This window comes from Aplidium turbinatum, chromosome 1, assembly GCF_918807975.1.
Source record: "Aplidium turbinatum chromosome 1, kaAplTurb1.1, whole genome shotgun sequence".
NCBI lineage: Eukaryota > Metazoa > Chordata > Ascidiacea > Aplousobranchia > Polyclinidae > Aplidium > Aplidium turbinatum.
In genome coordinates, this window is record NC_137472.1 from 34475876 (window position 1) to 34492656 (window position 16781).

The window sequence follows — 16781 nt, forward strand, 5'->3', positions numbered from 1 at the left end:
AACTGTTCGATTAAAATCTAGGCCTACCCTACCAGTTCTGAATAGCCTACGAACGCTAATTTGCTCATGCGTACAAACGCCAATAAATTGATCATTGCTGTGATAGTTCTTGTATAACCTTGTACTTGTAGGCTTTTACAATGTTGTTCACCAGCCAGGTAAAAAGTACCAGTAGCCTACGACTATAGGCTACATTTTTGCCACTAGAACGGTTGCCTAAAAGTAGCCTACTAGCTCGTTTGGTCAAGTTTGACAAATAAAAGGTGGACTGAGTTTTTAAATTGTTCTGGTTTACTTCGAAAACGTTTTCGATTCTTTAAAATAACAGCAACGTCATGGCGTAGAATCGCAGACAGGCTACTCAAGCACGTGAGCCCCATTCGCAATATTAGACCTACGTAGGCTACCCTGTTTTGGCACAAAAGGCCGTTAACTTGAAAGGATAGGGCATCTGGGTTTACGCAATTCGAAAAAAATTTCTTACCGTAGCGGCTCCTAGTGGATGAAACGACGGGCAAAGCTTTCAAACAAGATCTCAGTTCCTGGATAAAGATTCCCACTAAGGACGTAGCCAATTAGCCTACTGTAACTGCCCTATCTAGATATGGGCAAAAAAAGAATTTCTAACTTATTTTAAGTTTTCTTTATAGGGAGCTGTAGAAACTATTAACATAGCTCTAAAAGTTACCTCAAGCAAACTGATAATAGTCTACGCGTCAGAAGGTAAGTCCTTGTCATGTTTTTGTGCCAGTCAATTTTATTTTGGGACACTTACAAGCTCATAAAAGCGTAAATTCAATAAAGTGGTAAGGATTAACTTATAGCTAGTAGCCTACATCATAAAATTGCATCTGCTTGTTTCAAGACTGTGGCACCATAAATCTCTTGGAGGTCTTGTGTTTTGGTGTTATAGTACTGGCAACACGTTTTTTTGCAATATGCCAACTTCTAACAGCTTTTGGAGAAACTAGTGAATTTCGGCGGTTAGAGAGCCTCTGCAGTCGTTCTGCTATTTCAGGGTAAAGTGTCTCGATGTTGTCAAGTAAGGCTTCATATTTGTTCGGTTCGGTATCGGGGTGTCCTGGCTCTAAGAAAATTTACAAAAATATTTTCAAATTGCATCGAAATACTGTAATCAAAGGCTACGGCTATAGCCTATGATTACGGGCCTAGTTATAGGCTAGATCAGTGGTTCTCAACGGGGGCAGTACCGCCCCCCGGGGGGCGTTTTAATTTTGCAGGAGGGTGGTATGATTATCTTGGCTTAAGGAAAGCGTTTTAATTAATAGGGGCATGACTGCCTAAAGATACGGTCAGATTTGTCACATAAACTTCATGCTCGCAAATATATATTAGCTTTTCAGAATTCATCGTTTTTGTTGGGGGGCGGTAAAATTTCAACAATTTATAAAGGGGGCGTTGGGCCAAAAAAGGTTGAAAAACACTGGGCTAGATATTAACGGGCCTAGATATTAATAGCCTATGATATAGAAATACGGCTGTAGTGTAGGCGTACTAATTAAACAGTCTGCAATTATCCTATGGTTCAACATAGGCTACAGTAGGCAACTAGGCATATGTGGCCTTCCATTTGAAACAGTGATTGTATCAAATTTTAACAAGCTCAGCAATGTAGTTGAGCTGTTTGAAGTAGCCTAAAACCAGAGATGTACGTATACGCCGCAAGTTCTACGCCGCATACTTGCGGCGTAGACTTTTTGTTTGCGCTAACGCTTACGCCTACATTTTTTTGGATAGTTTGTGCTTGAGGCTACGCCGTAAAGTTTTCGCGGTTTTTTAGCGCATAGCGTCAACGCATACTTTTTAATGTATTTTTTTTCGCTACAACACGCCAATTACCTTCCAGTGCTGCAGTTGAAAGAATGTTTTCAATGGGCAAAGACATATTGGAACCAAAACACAGCAAAATGTCAGATGAACACTTTCAGATGCTTGTGTTGCTTCGTGGAAATTCAAAACAAAACTTGTTTGTTTCGAGTGGTTTATACTGTGTGAATGTTTGGCACCTTGCAAACTAAATGAGTTTACGCTAGTGTATCCGCTGACGCTGATGCCGCCAACTTTTGTACAAGTTACGTTGACGCATACGGCGTATGATTTTTCGAACGTTTGCGTTTACGCTGACGGCGTCAATATTTTTTGTATGCGCGTACATCACTGCCTAAAACTAAATTTATATTGAATTAGGCGGTCACCTGCTCGATTGACTGAACCATTGTTCATTGGTGGAAAAATGGTTTTTAGTAAACTGCAGGTTCTACCGTTATTAGACCAATATCACATCGGAAGATATCACTGCTACCGGGCCCAAATTACCCTCTCAATAGGCTTGGATAGGGAACGTTCAAATATTACGTAACGCTTTTTTTTCCGAACTTTTGACCCCCCCCCTCCCCCATGTAACGCCAACGTAACGCTTTTTTCAATCCCCCCCTCTCCCATGTAACGCTTTTTCACTACGAATTCAGCACAAAAAACTACCATTCCGTACTCGAAAGCGTTACGTAACGTTTTGCTTGAACCCCCTCCCCCCGATGTGACGCTAACGTAACGCTTTGCATAAACCCCCCTCCCCCTCAAAGGCGTTACGTAATATTTGAACGTTCCCATATAGGCTACTTACAGATTTCGGAATTTAAAATCCACTTCCAGATTTCAACTTACAGTTTAAGTCCTAATCCAAATTATAGGCTAAGCATCGTAAAATCTAAATCCGATTAATAAATCCGACAATAGCCTAAACCAGGGGTCACCGACTGGGGGCCCGCCGGCCGCATGTGGCCCGCCACGCTGTTATGTGTGGCCCGCGGAAGGTATCAGCGTACAAGGATAACCCAAACTACTTCATTTAGAAGTTAAAGAGCACGAAGGCAAAAACTACTTTTCGAGAAGCATATTTTTGCTTTGCATACGGTTCCACCGACCGACCAATCAGATTGTAGTTCTAGGTGGGGGTCGCTTAAAGTTATTCCAATGCGATGTCCAGCCACACTGTCCCAGTGGTTGATTAAAAGGTCTGTATTCGAATTTCGAAATTGTCTGTGGGCATAGGGTTGCTCATGTTGAAAATGTCATGTAGATTGTAGACACTATAATATAGTGTGCGTTTCACCGTTATTGTGTTTCACGAGCAATGTTCCTTTTATGCAAGTTTTTGTTGGCAAAATAGGTCGGTGTGCCAACTCAATTTATATAATAGCTAAATTGGCAAAATATTATATATAAATTTAAAGACTTTTTCTGGTTGTATTATGAAAACATTTAGCTAAGCACTGGAAAATGTTGTTAATCAACAATTCTGACCAATTGACCATGCTAATAAGCACAGCAAGTGACAGTTGTCTAATAATCAAGAAAAACGGTTTTATGGACTCTCACAAAAAGGATGAAAAACCAACTCATTGCTTTTTCAAAGGGAACACTGTTGATGAGTGACGATAGAAATGTTTTTTTCGGTGATTTCCACAAGGGCATATTTCATATTGCCTGGTTTCTTTCTCCCTGTTATCGGAGCCTATTTTTCGCTGATATGTTTGCAGGTCATTATTGTTGCCTGTATTGCGAAGTGTCAAACATTTAGCCTAGGCCTACTTGTTAACTGAAACTGTTAATTGCAAGAAATTTTTTGTGAAGCGAAGTGAGAACACCACTCTTGATGGGCGATTAATATTCTGATAAAACCGCTCGCCTCGCTGTAAGTGCGCAAAACAAGTGGCCTCATTTATTAGGCATTGTTAAAAAAGTCAAAAGTGTTGTTAAAGAAGCTTGGCCTGGCAGTAGTGTTGTTCGACTAATTTTGTTGCTGCGGTATTCTAACATAAATATGAACAACATGTAACGCTGGATACTGGTCACAAAATGCGTTCTTTTCAATAGCATAAGAGTCAACCTACCTAAAAATTCATTAGTGCCAAAGTGGCCCGCATGCAAAAAAGGTTGGTGACCCCTGGCCTAAACTAACATTACCGGTAGGCTATAAGTTTGACAGAAAAAAAACTTATGATGCGGTACCTAGTAGACAGAAGCTCGTTTGAAAACGACCTTTGTGTTAAATTAAACCAAACAATGCTGTGTAGTAGGCAGGGCCTCTGAGAGAAATTTTCACTAGGGGTACGAAGAGTCATTTCGGGCCCCCGTCTCTCTCCGGGCCCCCTTTCTCTTGGGCAAAACGTGTGATGTTTGCTTAGGCGTATTGCACACCATACAACATTTTACTGCAGAATTGGACATTTTGTGCGCAATAATAGCAGCCTATCAAGCTGCAATAAAACTATTCTTTAATTTTAATAGGCTATGCACAATAATACTGAATATGAAAGAGGATAAATATGTCATTTCCCTCATATGATATAGGCCTACCCTGTAGCCGGTCGTTTGGTCGACAGACATTTGGTCGACAGGACATTTGGGTTAGGTTAGTATTAGATTAGAGTTAGGGCTAGGTTAGGGTTAAGGTTAGTTAACTAACCCTAAAATGAATCGTTCTGTCGACCTAACGTCCTGTCGACCAAATGTCTTGTCGACCAAATGTCTGTCGACCAAATGACTGGGTACCGGCCTACCCTGCACTGCTGCCAGATAAGATAAGACTGAGCATCATAAAATACAAGTTTGTAACAACAGAGAATGGCATTGGCCTACCCTAGATTAAATTCTATGCCATGCATCTGAATAATGACATTATGGAAGGTTTAAGTCGCCCCAATAGCTCGGTTGGTTAGCGCGTGACTTCGTGAACGAAGAAGCTTCAAGATCAAGCGGTGTTGGTTTGACTTTCGGGGTGTGCGCTTGAGCAACGCATTCTAAGGACTGCTCTCCATTCAGTGGCACCGAATGGATGTAATAATTCCCAGGTAACAAGACTTCAACAATCGGAAGTTTCACTCTGTCAATCTCGGTGACCGGGCCTACGTCAATGATTCAAGTATTCAGTGATACAAGTATGCGAAACAACCAGGAATGTCCTATCAAGGCTTTGTCAGTCCGACGATAAAGAGTCAAAACCAAGTTTGCCCCCTTTTTCAAATAGTTCTATTTCACGTCTTTTGTTCTATTTCACGTCACTGTCACGATTTCTTTCTATCTCTTACCAGGAAAAAGACTTGGAAAGGTTCAATGACGTAGTTTAATGGGTTATAACCGAAAAGCAGTCAGTTAAATTCACGGATAGTTCTACTGGTGAGATGATATATAAAAACGCTTGAAGGACTCCAACGAATGGCTTCTCAATAACTCTAATTTCAAACACAATTTATATCAGCACCAATTCTCATCTACTTGTATTCGATTTCTTCAACTCTCAATCAACAATAATTTCTGCAACAACTACCAATCCACAACTCATAACACAACTCTCATAATCAACTCGTCATAATACAACTCCCATAATCACATAATCAACTCAATAATAATACATTACGCAAACTACACCACTATTTATAGAAAGTTGTTTCGGTCTAGTAACATCGAGAAGGTTACGTAATGTCACATTGTTCTGTCAAGTTGCAATAAATGTCAACAAGCAAAAGCTTAAAGAAGTCTAAAGAATGTCACGTAGGAGTAGAGGACTCTTACATAATAAATATTTCGCAATCGGACATTTACTGATAAACAACCTTATGACGTCATGACAAACGACGCTCAGAAATTACGAAAAACAACAGAAGATTCCAGAATTGCATGCTTACAGACGATTCTAGAAATACGTTACATAATACAGATTTCTCATACAAAGGTTACTTCAGGTCATAACCGATAATAACACACCGCACCAGAATTCCATAATGAAAACAGCACATTCTGTCAAGACGCAAAGCAGCCCGACGCGAGGCCTTGCACATTGATTGTGACACCTATCAAGGCTTTGTCAGTCCAACGATAAAGAGTCAAAACCAAATTTGCCCCCTTTTTCAAATAGTTTTTAAAAAACACAAAAAAGCCCAAAAACACTCGGGCATTAAAAAAAACTAGCGGTTTGGGATTTATAAAAAAATTCCGGGTTTTTTCAACTCTGCTTTTGCTACACTATGCCCCTCCCCCCCCAGGACAGAAGAATAACCAACTTTTGTGATTTAATTTAGGGTGCTTTTAACAGAACATGTTTGCACGTAAGGCATTAAGTCATCACTTTAGACACTTAATTTATTTCTGGGCCCTTTTGCTACATTACGGGCCCCCCAAGGATCGACTAACGAATAACAACATTTATGCTTGAATTTAGTCGTTTAGGATGGTTTTAACCAAACATTTTTTTGTGCAAACTATAAAATCACAATTTCGGGCCCCCAAGAACCATAGGCCTGGGCCCTCAAGGGTACGCCGTACCCCCCGTACCCCCCTCTCGTAGGCCCTGGTAGTAGGCTACTGGAAAGAAACGAACTGTTATAATCAAACAAGCACAATGGCAATTATTGTCAAAGTAGAATAATTAGGCTACTATGGTTGGGAGTTATTAGGTCTAAAAATACAACGAGTTTATCGATTGTTTTCTAATAGTAATATCCAAATGAGCAGCAGTCAAAACGTAAAATCCAAGTCCTAACGCCTAAATAGCTATCCAAATTCGGTATCTGCCGTCAAATTCAGCAGGGTTTAATTCCATGGTCGTTTCTAGTTTCACGATTTGAACATGTTGTCAGAAGATTTTTTGAAATTTCAATAATTCTGTTTAGAATTTTAAAACAGAAATGATTGATTATTATTTTGATCTTTATCTTCGGCAGTAGCGTAGCCAGGAATTTTGAAAGGGGGGGGGGGGGTTGACCACTCAGCGGCGGGGGGTCTGGGGGGCCTCCCCCAGAAAATTAATTTGGTGCATTCTGAGAGCATTTTCAACAAAAATGTAGGTACGAATATTCCTGTAAAATGGTGCGGTCCGGTAGCATAGAAAAAGGATAAGATCACATTTTCTTCGGCATTTTTCGGAAATAAAGCTAAGTCTCTGTCTTTTCTTGTTGCTAATTCCTGGCTGAGATGTTTGAATGTTTGGTATTGGTAAAACTCGCTCTTTTAATACAATATTGTTTAAAATTAGGCAATTTTTTTTAGACTGAAAGCATCATTATCTATATCGTGACGTCACACGCGTGCCAAATGGGGGGTTGTAACCCCCAAAACCCCCCCTTGGCTACGCCACTGATCCTCGGACTGGGAAAGCATTCATTGATAGCTTATTCCTGACAGTTTCTCATAGGCCTTCTTGTAGAGGCTTTGAACCACTCACGTAGGTTCAGTCAACGAGATTGACAGAGTAGTGTTTCCGATAGTTGTTGAAGTGTTGTTGCAGAGGAATTATTTCATTCACTACGTGTCGCTGAATGGAGAGCAGTCCCGAAACGCGTTGTTGAAGCGCACACCTTGAGAACTGAACCAGCGAAGCTTGATCATGAGTCATGCAAATGATCTGGATTCGATCCGAATTCTATAAAAAAAAGATCCAAATCTGATCCGGATTCGTTAAAAATAGCCTATAGTAAGATCCTGTCGGGATCCTGTGCACTTCTGCAACAGGCTCATAGAACTCACTTGTAATTTTTATTAGAATATATGTCCGTCTTCCTTCTACGTATTGGCTAGCGTATTCACCTTGATGTTCTTTTTCCGAAATATTTGCTAAAAGACCATTTTCATCAATGAGGTCAATTCTCACTGTAAAAGTTGATATCGATCATCAGCTGGTAACAAAAAAAATTGCTAAAGAACAGTGTTAAAAACCAGAGTTGCCAGACAATCCTAAAAGACTTCGGGCAGTATTTGTCAGAAATTCGGACACCTATATGTCAGATTGTCAGTTAATAAAAATTTGTGTTGTTTGTAGTCCAGCACTTTATTAATGTCACAGGAGCTTAAACATTGGCGAAAATAAATATCTGAATGATTCCGACGGACATAGCGTTTAGGCCTACAGTATATTAAGGCCAGTTTATCGAGTTTTTTTTTTGTCCAAGTTGTAGGCCACCAGGCCACTCTGCACAAGAATACATAAGGGTAGGCGTTGGGTAGGCGTTGATCAAAACATGTATTTTTGGATACCTGGCAAAGAGAACGCTTCTACCAATTTTAAATCGTCTATTGCTGAATATAGATCAGCGGTTCTCAACCAGTGGGCCATGGCTCACTGGTGGGCCATAGGCTATATGCATTTTGAGGTGGGCCACAGACTTATTTAAAAAACTGAAAGATTTATTGAAACATTATGTTTCATTTTTGACAGTATGTAGGCTATAATTAATTTTACACTTGTGTGTTTGTTTAGTAATAATGAATGATGCTGCTGTTTTCAACTATAAAGTGGCAATCATCATTTTTTTATTGCAACACAAAGTTTTACATTAACTTAGTTTTTACAACACTTTTTGATGTAATAGACTAGTTTGTGGTTACCATTAAGCCCTCTTTAAAAGCGGTAGCTTAGTTGAATGTTGGCAGATCCACTTTTTAGTACGTGCAGCATTTTTTTTGTGGATTATTTTGGGGAGGAATTGACAATACTTGAGGCTTTAAGTTCGATATTTGATAAAGTGTGCAGACGAAAAGATAGTGTGAAGCGTCAGCGCTTAGATTCAACAGGGGGATTCCAGCAACATTCCAACTTGAAGTGGAAGGTAGTATGCGTTGTGCGCTATCTTCAACCCTTCCAAAAATTGATATATTGGTTAATAATGTTCAGGAGCAAGCATCTCACTATTGGTCGGTTGAGTAAATTGAAATATGTTCTGCTGCTTTTTGTTTATAAACCCATTTTGTAGTTTTTGCTTACATAAAACTTAATGGGCCATAGAATTTTTATGCAGAGAAAAATGGGCCACAAAAGAAAAAAGGTTGAGAACCACTGATATAGATCTATATAACGTAGGCTACTATGCCGGTAGCCGTAATGTGAAAAACTAATTAAAGTAGTTGAATTTAACAGCTGCCTGTATGAAGTTGGTGATCCACAATATTGTGGGAAAATCGTGTAGCGTAATTTTGACACACTACGATATGGTATCTCTGCAAATTAACGACAATTTTATTTTTTTTACGCTCTATGGTATATTTACCAAGTGTCGTATAGGCTACCAAGATTATCAAAAACAAATGAAATAAAAACAAAACAAAAATTAAAAAAGTAGTCCAAATTAGCTTACACAATCTTGAGTGTAATTTAGACCAGGGAATAGGGATAATTTAGAACACAGAAAACGTAAAAAAAATAAAAATCTTGTTTTTTCTAGTAAAGCAAATAGTTCTTCGTGTAGGCCTAGTAGTTAATGATGAAGCTACTGAAACAATGATCTACATGAGTTATATTTTTAAACTATGTATCTGCTTTTACAGTAGCTTGCCGTATAACTAATTTTGGTCACAATTAAATCTTAATTTTTCTTCCCATTTTTAATAACATAGGTTGGTGCATAAATAGATTTTTTTACTACGGTACCGTACGATTACAAACGATGTCACATATAGTCTACCTTCGGTGCAATTTTAAATGCCCTGGCTAAAACATGCACCGACGCAATCTTTGGTGAATACAAAAAAATGGTCTAAATTACACTGAAAGTAGACTTGGTTAAGTTATATAAAACTTTCAGAAATTTGGAAAAAGCTTTCTCAACCTGATAACAAAAATTCTCATATTCAATTAATAAACAACCCTTTTGTCTTGCGGAATAAATGCTATAAACACAATGTAGTAACAATGTGAAGGAAACTAATTTGACTTTCAGGAGAGCGACATGCTACATTATCTACTTGCCATCGTCGTGGCAGTCGATTTTCCGTTTCAGGCATTGAAGAAGAATCAAACATTTACAATGCGGGTTGAATAATTCTGTTTTGTTCTCTGAAAAACAACGCAGATTTGAGAAAAATAAGCTTAGATTTTTTTATTCTGATGTAGGCTATGGCTTCTTATTCGGATGTAGGCTTCAAAACTACGTTAAAAAATGCTACGAAATTCACAACTTTACTACTCGGAACTCCACCAACCTAGATTATTATTATTTTCGATACACAACCACTAAATTACAACGCTCTATTAAATACTCTGGTGCAAAAATTTGGAATAATATATCAGTTGAAATTCGCAAATCCTTCTTCACAACTTTTAAAAGAATGTACAAAAAGAAAATTATTGACTCATATTAGGCAAATGCTAAATTAACTTACTAATCAGACTTGCAATTGTAATATAGGGAAGGTTGGCCTACCTAAACTGTTTTGTTTTTGTTTTTTTAATTTCTTATCATCTTGGACAGCTTCACCGTTATTTATGTATTATTATTTCTTTGTCTCAATTATTCAATTATAATTATCATTGATGAGTTAAGGGTGGCTGCTTGACTTGAAGACCTTGAACGGTCACTTCGCAGCCTCCCGCTGCTGTGATGCTATCATCATTTTTATTCGTTTTTTTTTTTTTTTTTTTTACTGTAATCTTTTCAACAGTTTTACTGTACATTGTGTTTGATTTATTGTACATCTTTTTTTCGCAGCGGCCAATAAACAACTATCTACATAGCCGTACGAGCCAGGGGGGCAGGGGGGGGCAGCCGCCCCCCCTGTTGTTTCAAAACGTCGCGAATTCGGGCAAAATCTTGCAATTATTAGGGCAAAAATTGCTATATGAAAAGCGACAAAATTGCATGAATTAAGAAAAACTATAAATTAATATCTTTTACCTATCAAACTAAATACAGCCTCTTATTTGCACAAGAAATGTGCCGCAAAGTTTTCATTTGGCACACCCGTATTGATGTATTGTATTGCATGGTGATCAAACTGTAGTACGAAATGTATTTAACCAACTGCATCATGCCAATTTGGGCAGCCACCAAAATATGTCTCTAATACTTTTGTAAAACTGCCCAAATCAAAACACAAAATTAGCTATATACCGTAGCTAATTTTATTAATTTTCACAAATGCATCGTGTTGATTTGGGCTGCTGAAAACATGAAATTATCTGATGAAACTGATTAGGCTAGTCTGTTTATGCAACTGCCCAAATTAGCGTGAGGCAGTTTCCCCAAAATGAACAAATTCATTAATTTTTCCCATTTACACAACTGTATCGTTTAGATTTGGGCAACAAAAAATATGAAATTATCTGATCATAGTCTATTTATAAAACTGCCCAAATTGGCATGATGCAGTTGCCTCGGCATCAAAATTTACAAAGTCTTTAATTTTTTTCATGATGTCCATAAATGCATCACCTCGATTTGGGCAACTACAAAATATGAATTTATATAAATCTGGTGAATACCGGTACTTTTATAAAACAATTCGGGTGGAGAGGTTACAGTACTTTTTCAACCATAAACAGACATAGCTAAGCAACACCACAACATTTAACAAAAAATGTTATACCTGTTAAAAGTAATGTTAAGGTGTTGCTTAGCTTTGTTTGGTTACTTTTATAAAAGGTTCTGCTACTATTTGGCGAAAGCCTTTTTCGGCGAGTTCCCTATTCGGCGATTTTTTGAAAATAAAACGACGCCTTCTGCAAATCCGACGATTGAACATTATTCAATATTCAGACATTGAATCAATGTAAATACAAACTGTTAGGCTAATTGGGTTCTTTGAATCCTATGTCACCGTCTATCTGTATGCAAACTTAGAATATATTAGTTATTTTTGTCATCAAATTACCTAGCCTAACTATATTTTTAGAAGTAGTGCTGCCAGACCTTTTTATTTTTTGCACTAAAATTTGTATCATCAAAACTACTTTATTTGATTGAACAAAGTTTATTTGAACAGAAGTAGTATGTCTGTGTTTTATTACATTTAATTATAATTTCTCTATTGTTATGTACTTTTTCTAAATCTGCATGGTCACCCAGAGCCGGTTTCCTGCAATGTTTATTTTTCTGAGTCTTTTATGACATCACAACTGAATATTTAAGTGGGGTTGTTTTTTATTTGTGGTGTGTAAAACAATATGTGTTACTCCTACCTACCTACCTATACCATGCCAAAGTGCAGAAGCATCGCAATGCACAAGCAAGGTATCTTCAAAGATAAATTCATTTGTTCTATCTTGATTACTTGGTAAGAAATTCTAGCTACCTGGTGATCAGTGGCGTAGCCAAAGGGGTGCTTTTGGGGGTTGCAACCCCCCCTTTGGCACACGTGTGAAGTCACGAAATTGAGAATGATGCTTTCAGTCTATGCCTCTAAAACAAAGTTTGCCTAATTTTAAATAAAACATGAAAAGAGCGAGTTTTGCCATTACCAAACATTCAAATATCTCAGCTAGGAATTAGCAACAAGAAAACATAGAGACTTGTAGCTTTATTTCCGAAAAATGCCGAGGAAAACATGATCTTATTCTTTTGCTATGCCACCGGACAGCACCATTTTACAGGAATATTCATACCCACATTTTTGTTGAAAATACTCTCAGAATGCGCCAAATTCAAAGTAAGTTTTCAAAATTTTCTGGGGAGGCCACCCTGACCTCCCACCGCTGGGTGTCGCCATAAGCGTCAAAAAACTCTCCCCCATTTCACAGTTCCTGGCTACGCCACTGCTGGGGATCTTGTTATGTTAGTTTTTTACTGTTATCATGCACCGCATACATTACATTTGGGCAATTTCTATAAAAGCGTGCAAATTTGGGCAAATTTACGTTTTGCCCCCCCAAAATGGTTTGGTCTCGTACGGCTATGACTATCTATCTATCTATGGTATGTTTTCAGTACAACTTTCAACATCTACACCCACGACCTGCCAACCACGGTCTCCGCAAAATACGCTTAGGCGGACGACCTGGCAATTCTCCACTCCACAAAGTCGTGGGAAAATCTAGAAGACACCTTGAGCCAGGACATGCAAACCATCTCAGCTTATCTCCAGAACTGGCGACTGAAACTCAGCAAAACCAAAACTGTGGCGGCAGCTTTCCACCTACACAATCGGGAAGCTGATCGTGAGCTACATGTCCACAACAACGGAAAACCTCTGTCCTTCTGCCCCGAGCCAAGGTATCTTGGGGTGACACTAGACAGATCGCTCACATACCGCCACCATTTGGTGTCACTGCGCAAGAAACTGACATCCCGCGCTGCATTACTGAAGCGCCTGGCAGGCTCTAGCTGGGGGGCGAGGGCTGACACTTTGCGAATAGCAGCCTTAGCCCTTGTCTACTCTTCAGCAGAGTACTGCGCACCTGTCTGGTGCCGCAGTGCTCACTGCCACAACATCGACACTGCCATAAACAGTGCCCTGCGCACAGTGACCGGATGCCTGCGTCCCACACCATTGGACAATCTCCCCATTCTCGCTGGCATCCAACCTGCTGAGCTTCGTCGCGAAGAAGCCACTCTGTCCCTCGGTCGACGGGCACTGGAGCCTAATCATCTTCTCCACCACAAGATCTCTGCCTTCCCAAACGGGCACCCCCGCCGACTGAAATCAAGACACCCATTCGTGCCAGCCGCTCGGCTTCTGATCAACGAAGCTGATGAACAAGACATCTCTGCGGCTACCTGGGCGGACCATAAATGGAATTCTGAATGGAGGTCAAGCACCACCAGACTCCATTCATTCATCCCCGACGCCGACACACGCCCCATCGGCCTGACACTACAGAGACAGGCATGGGTGCGCCTCAACCGTCTCCGTACAGGCGTCGGGCTTTTCCGCTCAACCATGCACCAATGGGGAATGGCTTCTTCCTCCTCCTGTGAATGTGGTGCCGAGGAACAGACCGCAGACCACATCATCAATGACTGTACCATCTTCAAGCCACCTAACGGAGTGGAAGGTCTGCGTGTCATGGATGATGAAACTAAAGACTGGCTGCTCTCTAGCAGCCTTCCAGTGTAGTCCGGGAACATCGTGAATCTGGGGTGGTAAAAGGATAGACCCTCGGCCCCAGAAGCTCAGACGACGACGACGACGACGACGACGAGTACAATTGTAACAAAATAATCGTTTTGATTTAACAGTCTGTAAACAATAGTGATGGTTATGATGGCTTGCAGACCCCATTACATGCTAAGCCTGAAGCTTTTTTGTGATAAAATAAAACGGTTTCATTTTTCCATCTTGGGTGAATTTTAAAGTTATATGCAAAAAAGTTTTTCCTGCCTATACTTGGCCTTAAGTGGGAAATCAAATCATGGTCATTGGGTACATTCATCCAAGTTTACTCCTGTTGCTTCAATCTATCGATACTCTTTTGATTTGTATAGGCTACAAATAACATAGAGAATATGTAAAAAAGCAAAGAAAAAATGTAATTTACCTCCGTATTTGATAACTATGAAAAGTTGGTTGGAATGCATTGCAATTTTCGCTGCTCTTGTGATTTTGTCTGTAACTGCACAATATTCTTTTTGTAGCACCATAATCTCAAAGTAATGTTAAAAACAGGTTAAAAAACGACTTCAATGGAAGGTAACCTACTCAGATATTTGTTGCTTTATGATTTCCGCTTAGCTTAAAGCAATACTACTCCAAGACGGTAGCCCAATTCATTTTCTTGCTAATGAAATTTTAGTCATTGGTCTATGAAAAAAACTCCATGAAAAAAACATAAAATAGGCTTTCTTTAATGTTGAAGCAAATACGGTAATTAGTTCCGCCCTTCAGCTCAGTTTCGTCCTCTCGGCACAGCTTCAAAAGCCTCTACAAGAATGCGAAACTACCAGGAATAACTTATAAAAAGCTTTGTCAGTCCGAGGATAAAGTTTCGAAACCAACCAACCCAATCCCTAAAAAACTACAAGAGTCTGTTACGAACTTGGTAGGATTTTTCAGAAGATTTTAATTCCAATAAAATCTACTGTATGTCAAACATTTTTATTTTTTTCAAATAGAAATTTTGCTATGCTTGATAAAACAATTTCAAGAGCACACCAAGAGTGAAACGGACTGTTAAAGCTTTTTGGAAATTTTCATGCTAACTACGGTATATTTGTTTTGCAATAATTCGCTCTTTTATTTGTCACTGAACACTCTTTTTGGTTGTAGGTAGGCCAGTGTTAATAATATTCAACAACACGGCAATTAACAACAACATTTATTATAATAAAAGTTGAATGAGGTTGTTCACAAGGCATTTAGTTAAAAAAAACAATCAAGAAGATAGTCATGTCTGCTTGGCGAAACTGGAACCGCTATTTTGCATTCATCAAATGCTGGCATTTGCACAACAATGATTGACGAAACATTGAAATAAAAGCGGATTATCACCTTTTAGATCTTTTGATATTTCAGCTTAGTTTGTTCCAGAAGAACGAATCATGTTATTTATTGTAACTTATGGCTCTACGTTGACTAAAACATAAATGTAATCAAAAGCAGCACTACAAAAAAGTGCTCAATGCCGAGCAAAGATATCAAGCAGGGCGAATGATACGCTACCAAGACAGTAGACTACAGCTATTAAGCTCCAACCTGTTTCACTGTTGTTGAGATCCGCAGATCTTCAAATAGATTGCATTTGAACAACAATCTTGTTTAAGATTACAGTAAGGGCGAAACAAAATGAAGCTTTTGAGAGATACAGTAACTATTGTATTAGTGTTTATATTTGTTACGTAATTAACTGCATTTCAACTTTTTTCAAAAGATCAATTAACTTTAAAAAACTTACTTTTATCCCCAGTTAAAATCAAACACAGATTATTAGGCTCAACAACAGTAATGTGCTTTTTGATAGCTTCTGTTCATTTTTTAATTTGAGATCAAGAAAACGTAGGATTCCTTCTTGTATTACGTCACAAATAATCCGAATAAACCCTTCATCCTAAAATCAATGTACCGGTACTTTATCTTATGTGATCTTTTACATATATGCAGTGTCTAGATTAGATTATGATTTTTTTTCTTATAGCCTACCTCCCTCCAATTAACAAGTTATACCTGAAGCAAGTGTCTGCAAAAATTGAGCTTTCTCTTAACATTAAATTGAGATTTTCAATGACCAATTAAATCAGTAAAAAAGCCATTTAGTTATTAAGTCTCATATACTCTCAAAAATAATTTATCAGTTTATCTTACCCTATATAAATTTTCATAGTTAACCTACACTACAGGATCTGAAGCGTAACGTTGACCATTTTTGGTATGTTCTAATAGTGGTTCGTGCCGGTCTGGTTCTTAAATAAGTAGCCGTTAAATTCTGATGCTCCCTAAAAAATGCATGTTCTGGTGTCCTCTATTTTTTTTAGGGGTCCGCTTTTGCGTACAAACCAGCACTTAGAGTTTCAATCCCAAAATTATTTTATAGAAGCAACTTTAAAATAAACTTAGTCCCATATTCGGAATATTTGAGAATAGTTTTGCGTAAGTTTTTTTTTAATTTCTTCGCGCACCTTTCCCAAAATAACCGTGCCTTCGATACTCTGATTACTGGTTTGCAAAAGGATTTTTATAATTTTACCGGTCCGGCCATGTTGAAAGGTTAAGAACCGCACTGTTTTAGAATACTAATGATATTGCCACTTGGTTGTGTAATGATATTGCCACTTGTAGACGTCCTTTAAATCTTTTTAAATGTTTTTGATCGCAGAATATACTACAAAAATGCTACAGGTAGCCTACACAATTGGTTTGGTAGCAATTTAACTTGTGGCGTATGTCAGGCAATTTTTCAGTTCTACATGATGCGGCCTTACATTGAAACCCACGTTAGTGAAGGATTTATCAAAACCAAAAGAAAACAAAAAATACTTTGAAATAGCTACTAACTAATCAGATATTAGTTTTGAAAAGATTCAAGTTTAAAATAAAAGAGTTTACAATACCGGTATTCTGAG

General features: G+C 38.5%; 1 protein-coding gene across 4 annotated transcripts; it reads right to left on the bottom strand.

Annotated features, from left to right (window-relative positions):
- Positions 1-746: 746 nt before the first annotated feature.
- On the bottom strand, positions 747-15921 carry LOC145777289 (uncharacterized protein C22orf15-like). 4 transcript variants are annotated; one of them, XM_082588642.1, is made up of 5 exons: positions 15617-15916; positions 14264-14338; positions 9761-9847; positions 7546-7668; positions 747-1087 (listed from the first exon to the last, which is right to left on the bottom strand). In XM_082588642.1, the coding sequence occupies exons 2-5, from the start codon at positions 14301-14303 to the stop codon at positions 861-863; spliced, it is 477 nt and encodes a 158-aa protein (XP_082444768.1). In that variant the 5' UTR covers positions 14304-14338; positions 15617-15916; the 3' UTR covers positions 747-860. The 4 variants fall into 4 exon arrangements, with proteins under 4 accessions (XP_082444768.1, XP_082444776.1, XP_082444783.1 ...); XM_082588650.1 differs by lacking the exon at positions 15617-15916 and adding an exon at positions 15418-15596; XM_082588657.1 differs by lacking the exon at positions 9761-9847 and having other exon boundaries at positions 15617-15921.
- Between the last annotated feature and the right edge of the window lie 860 nt (positions 15922-16781).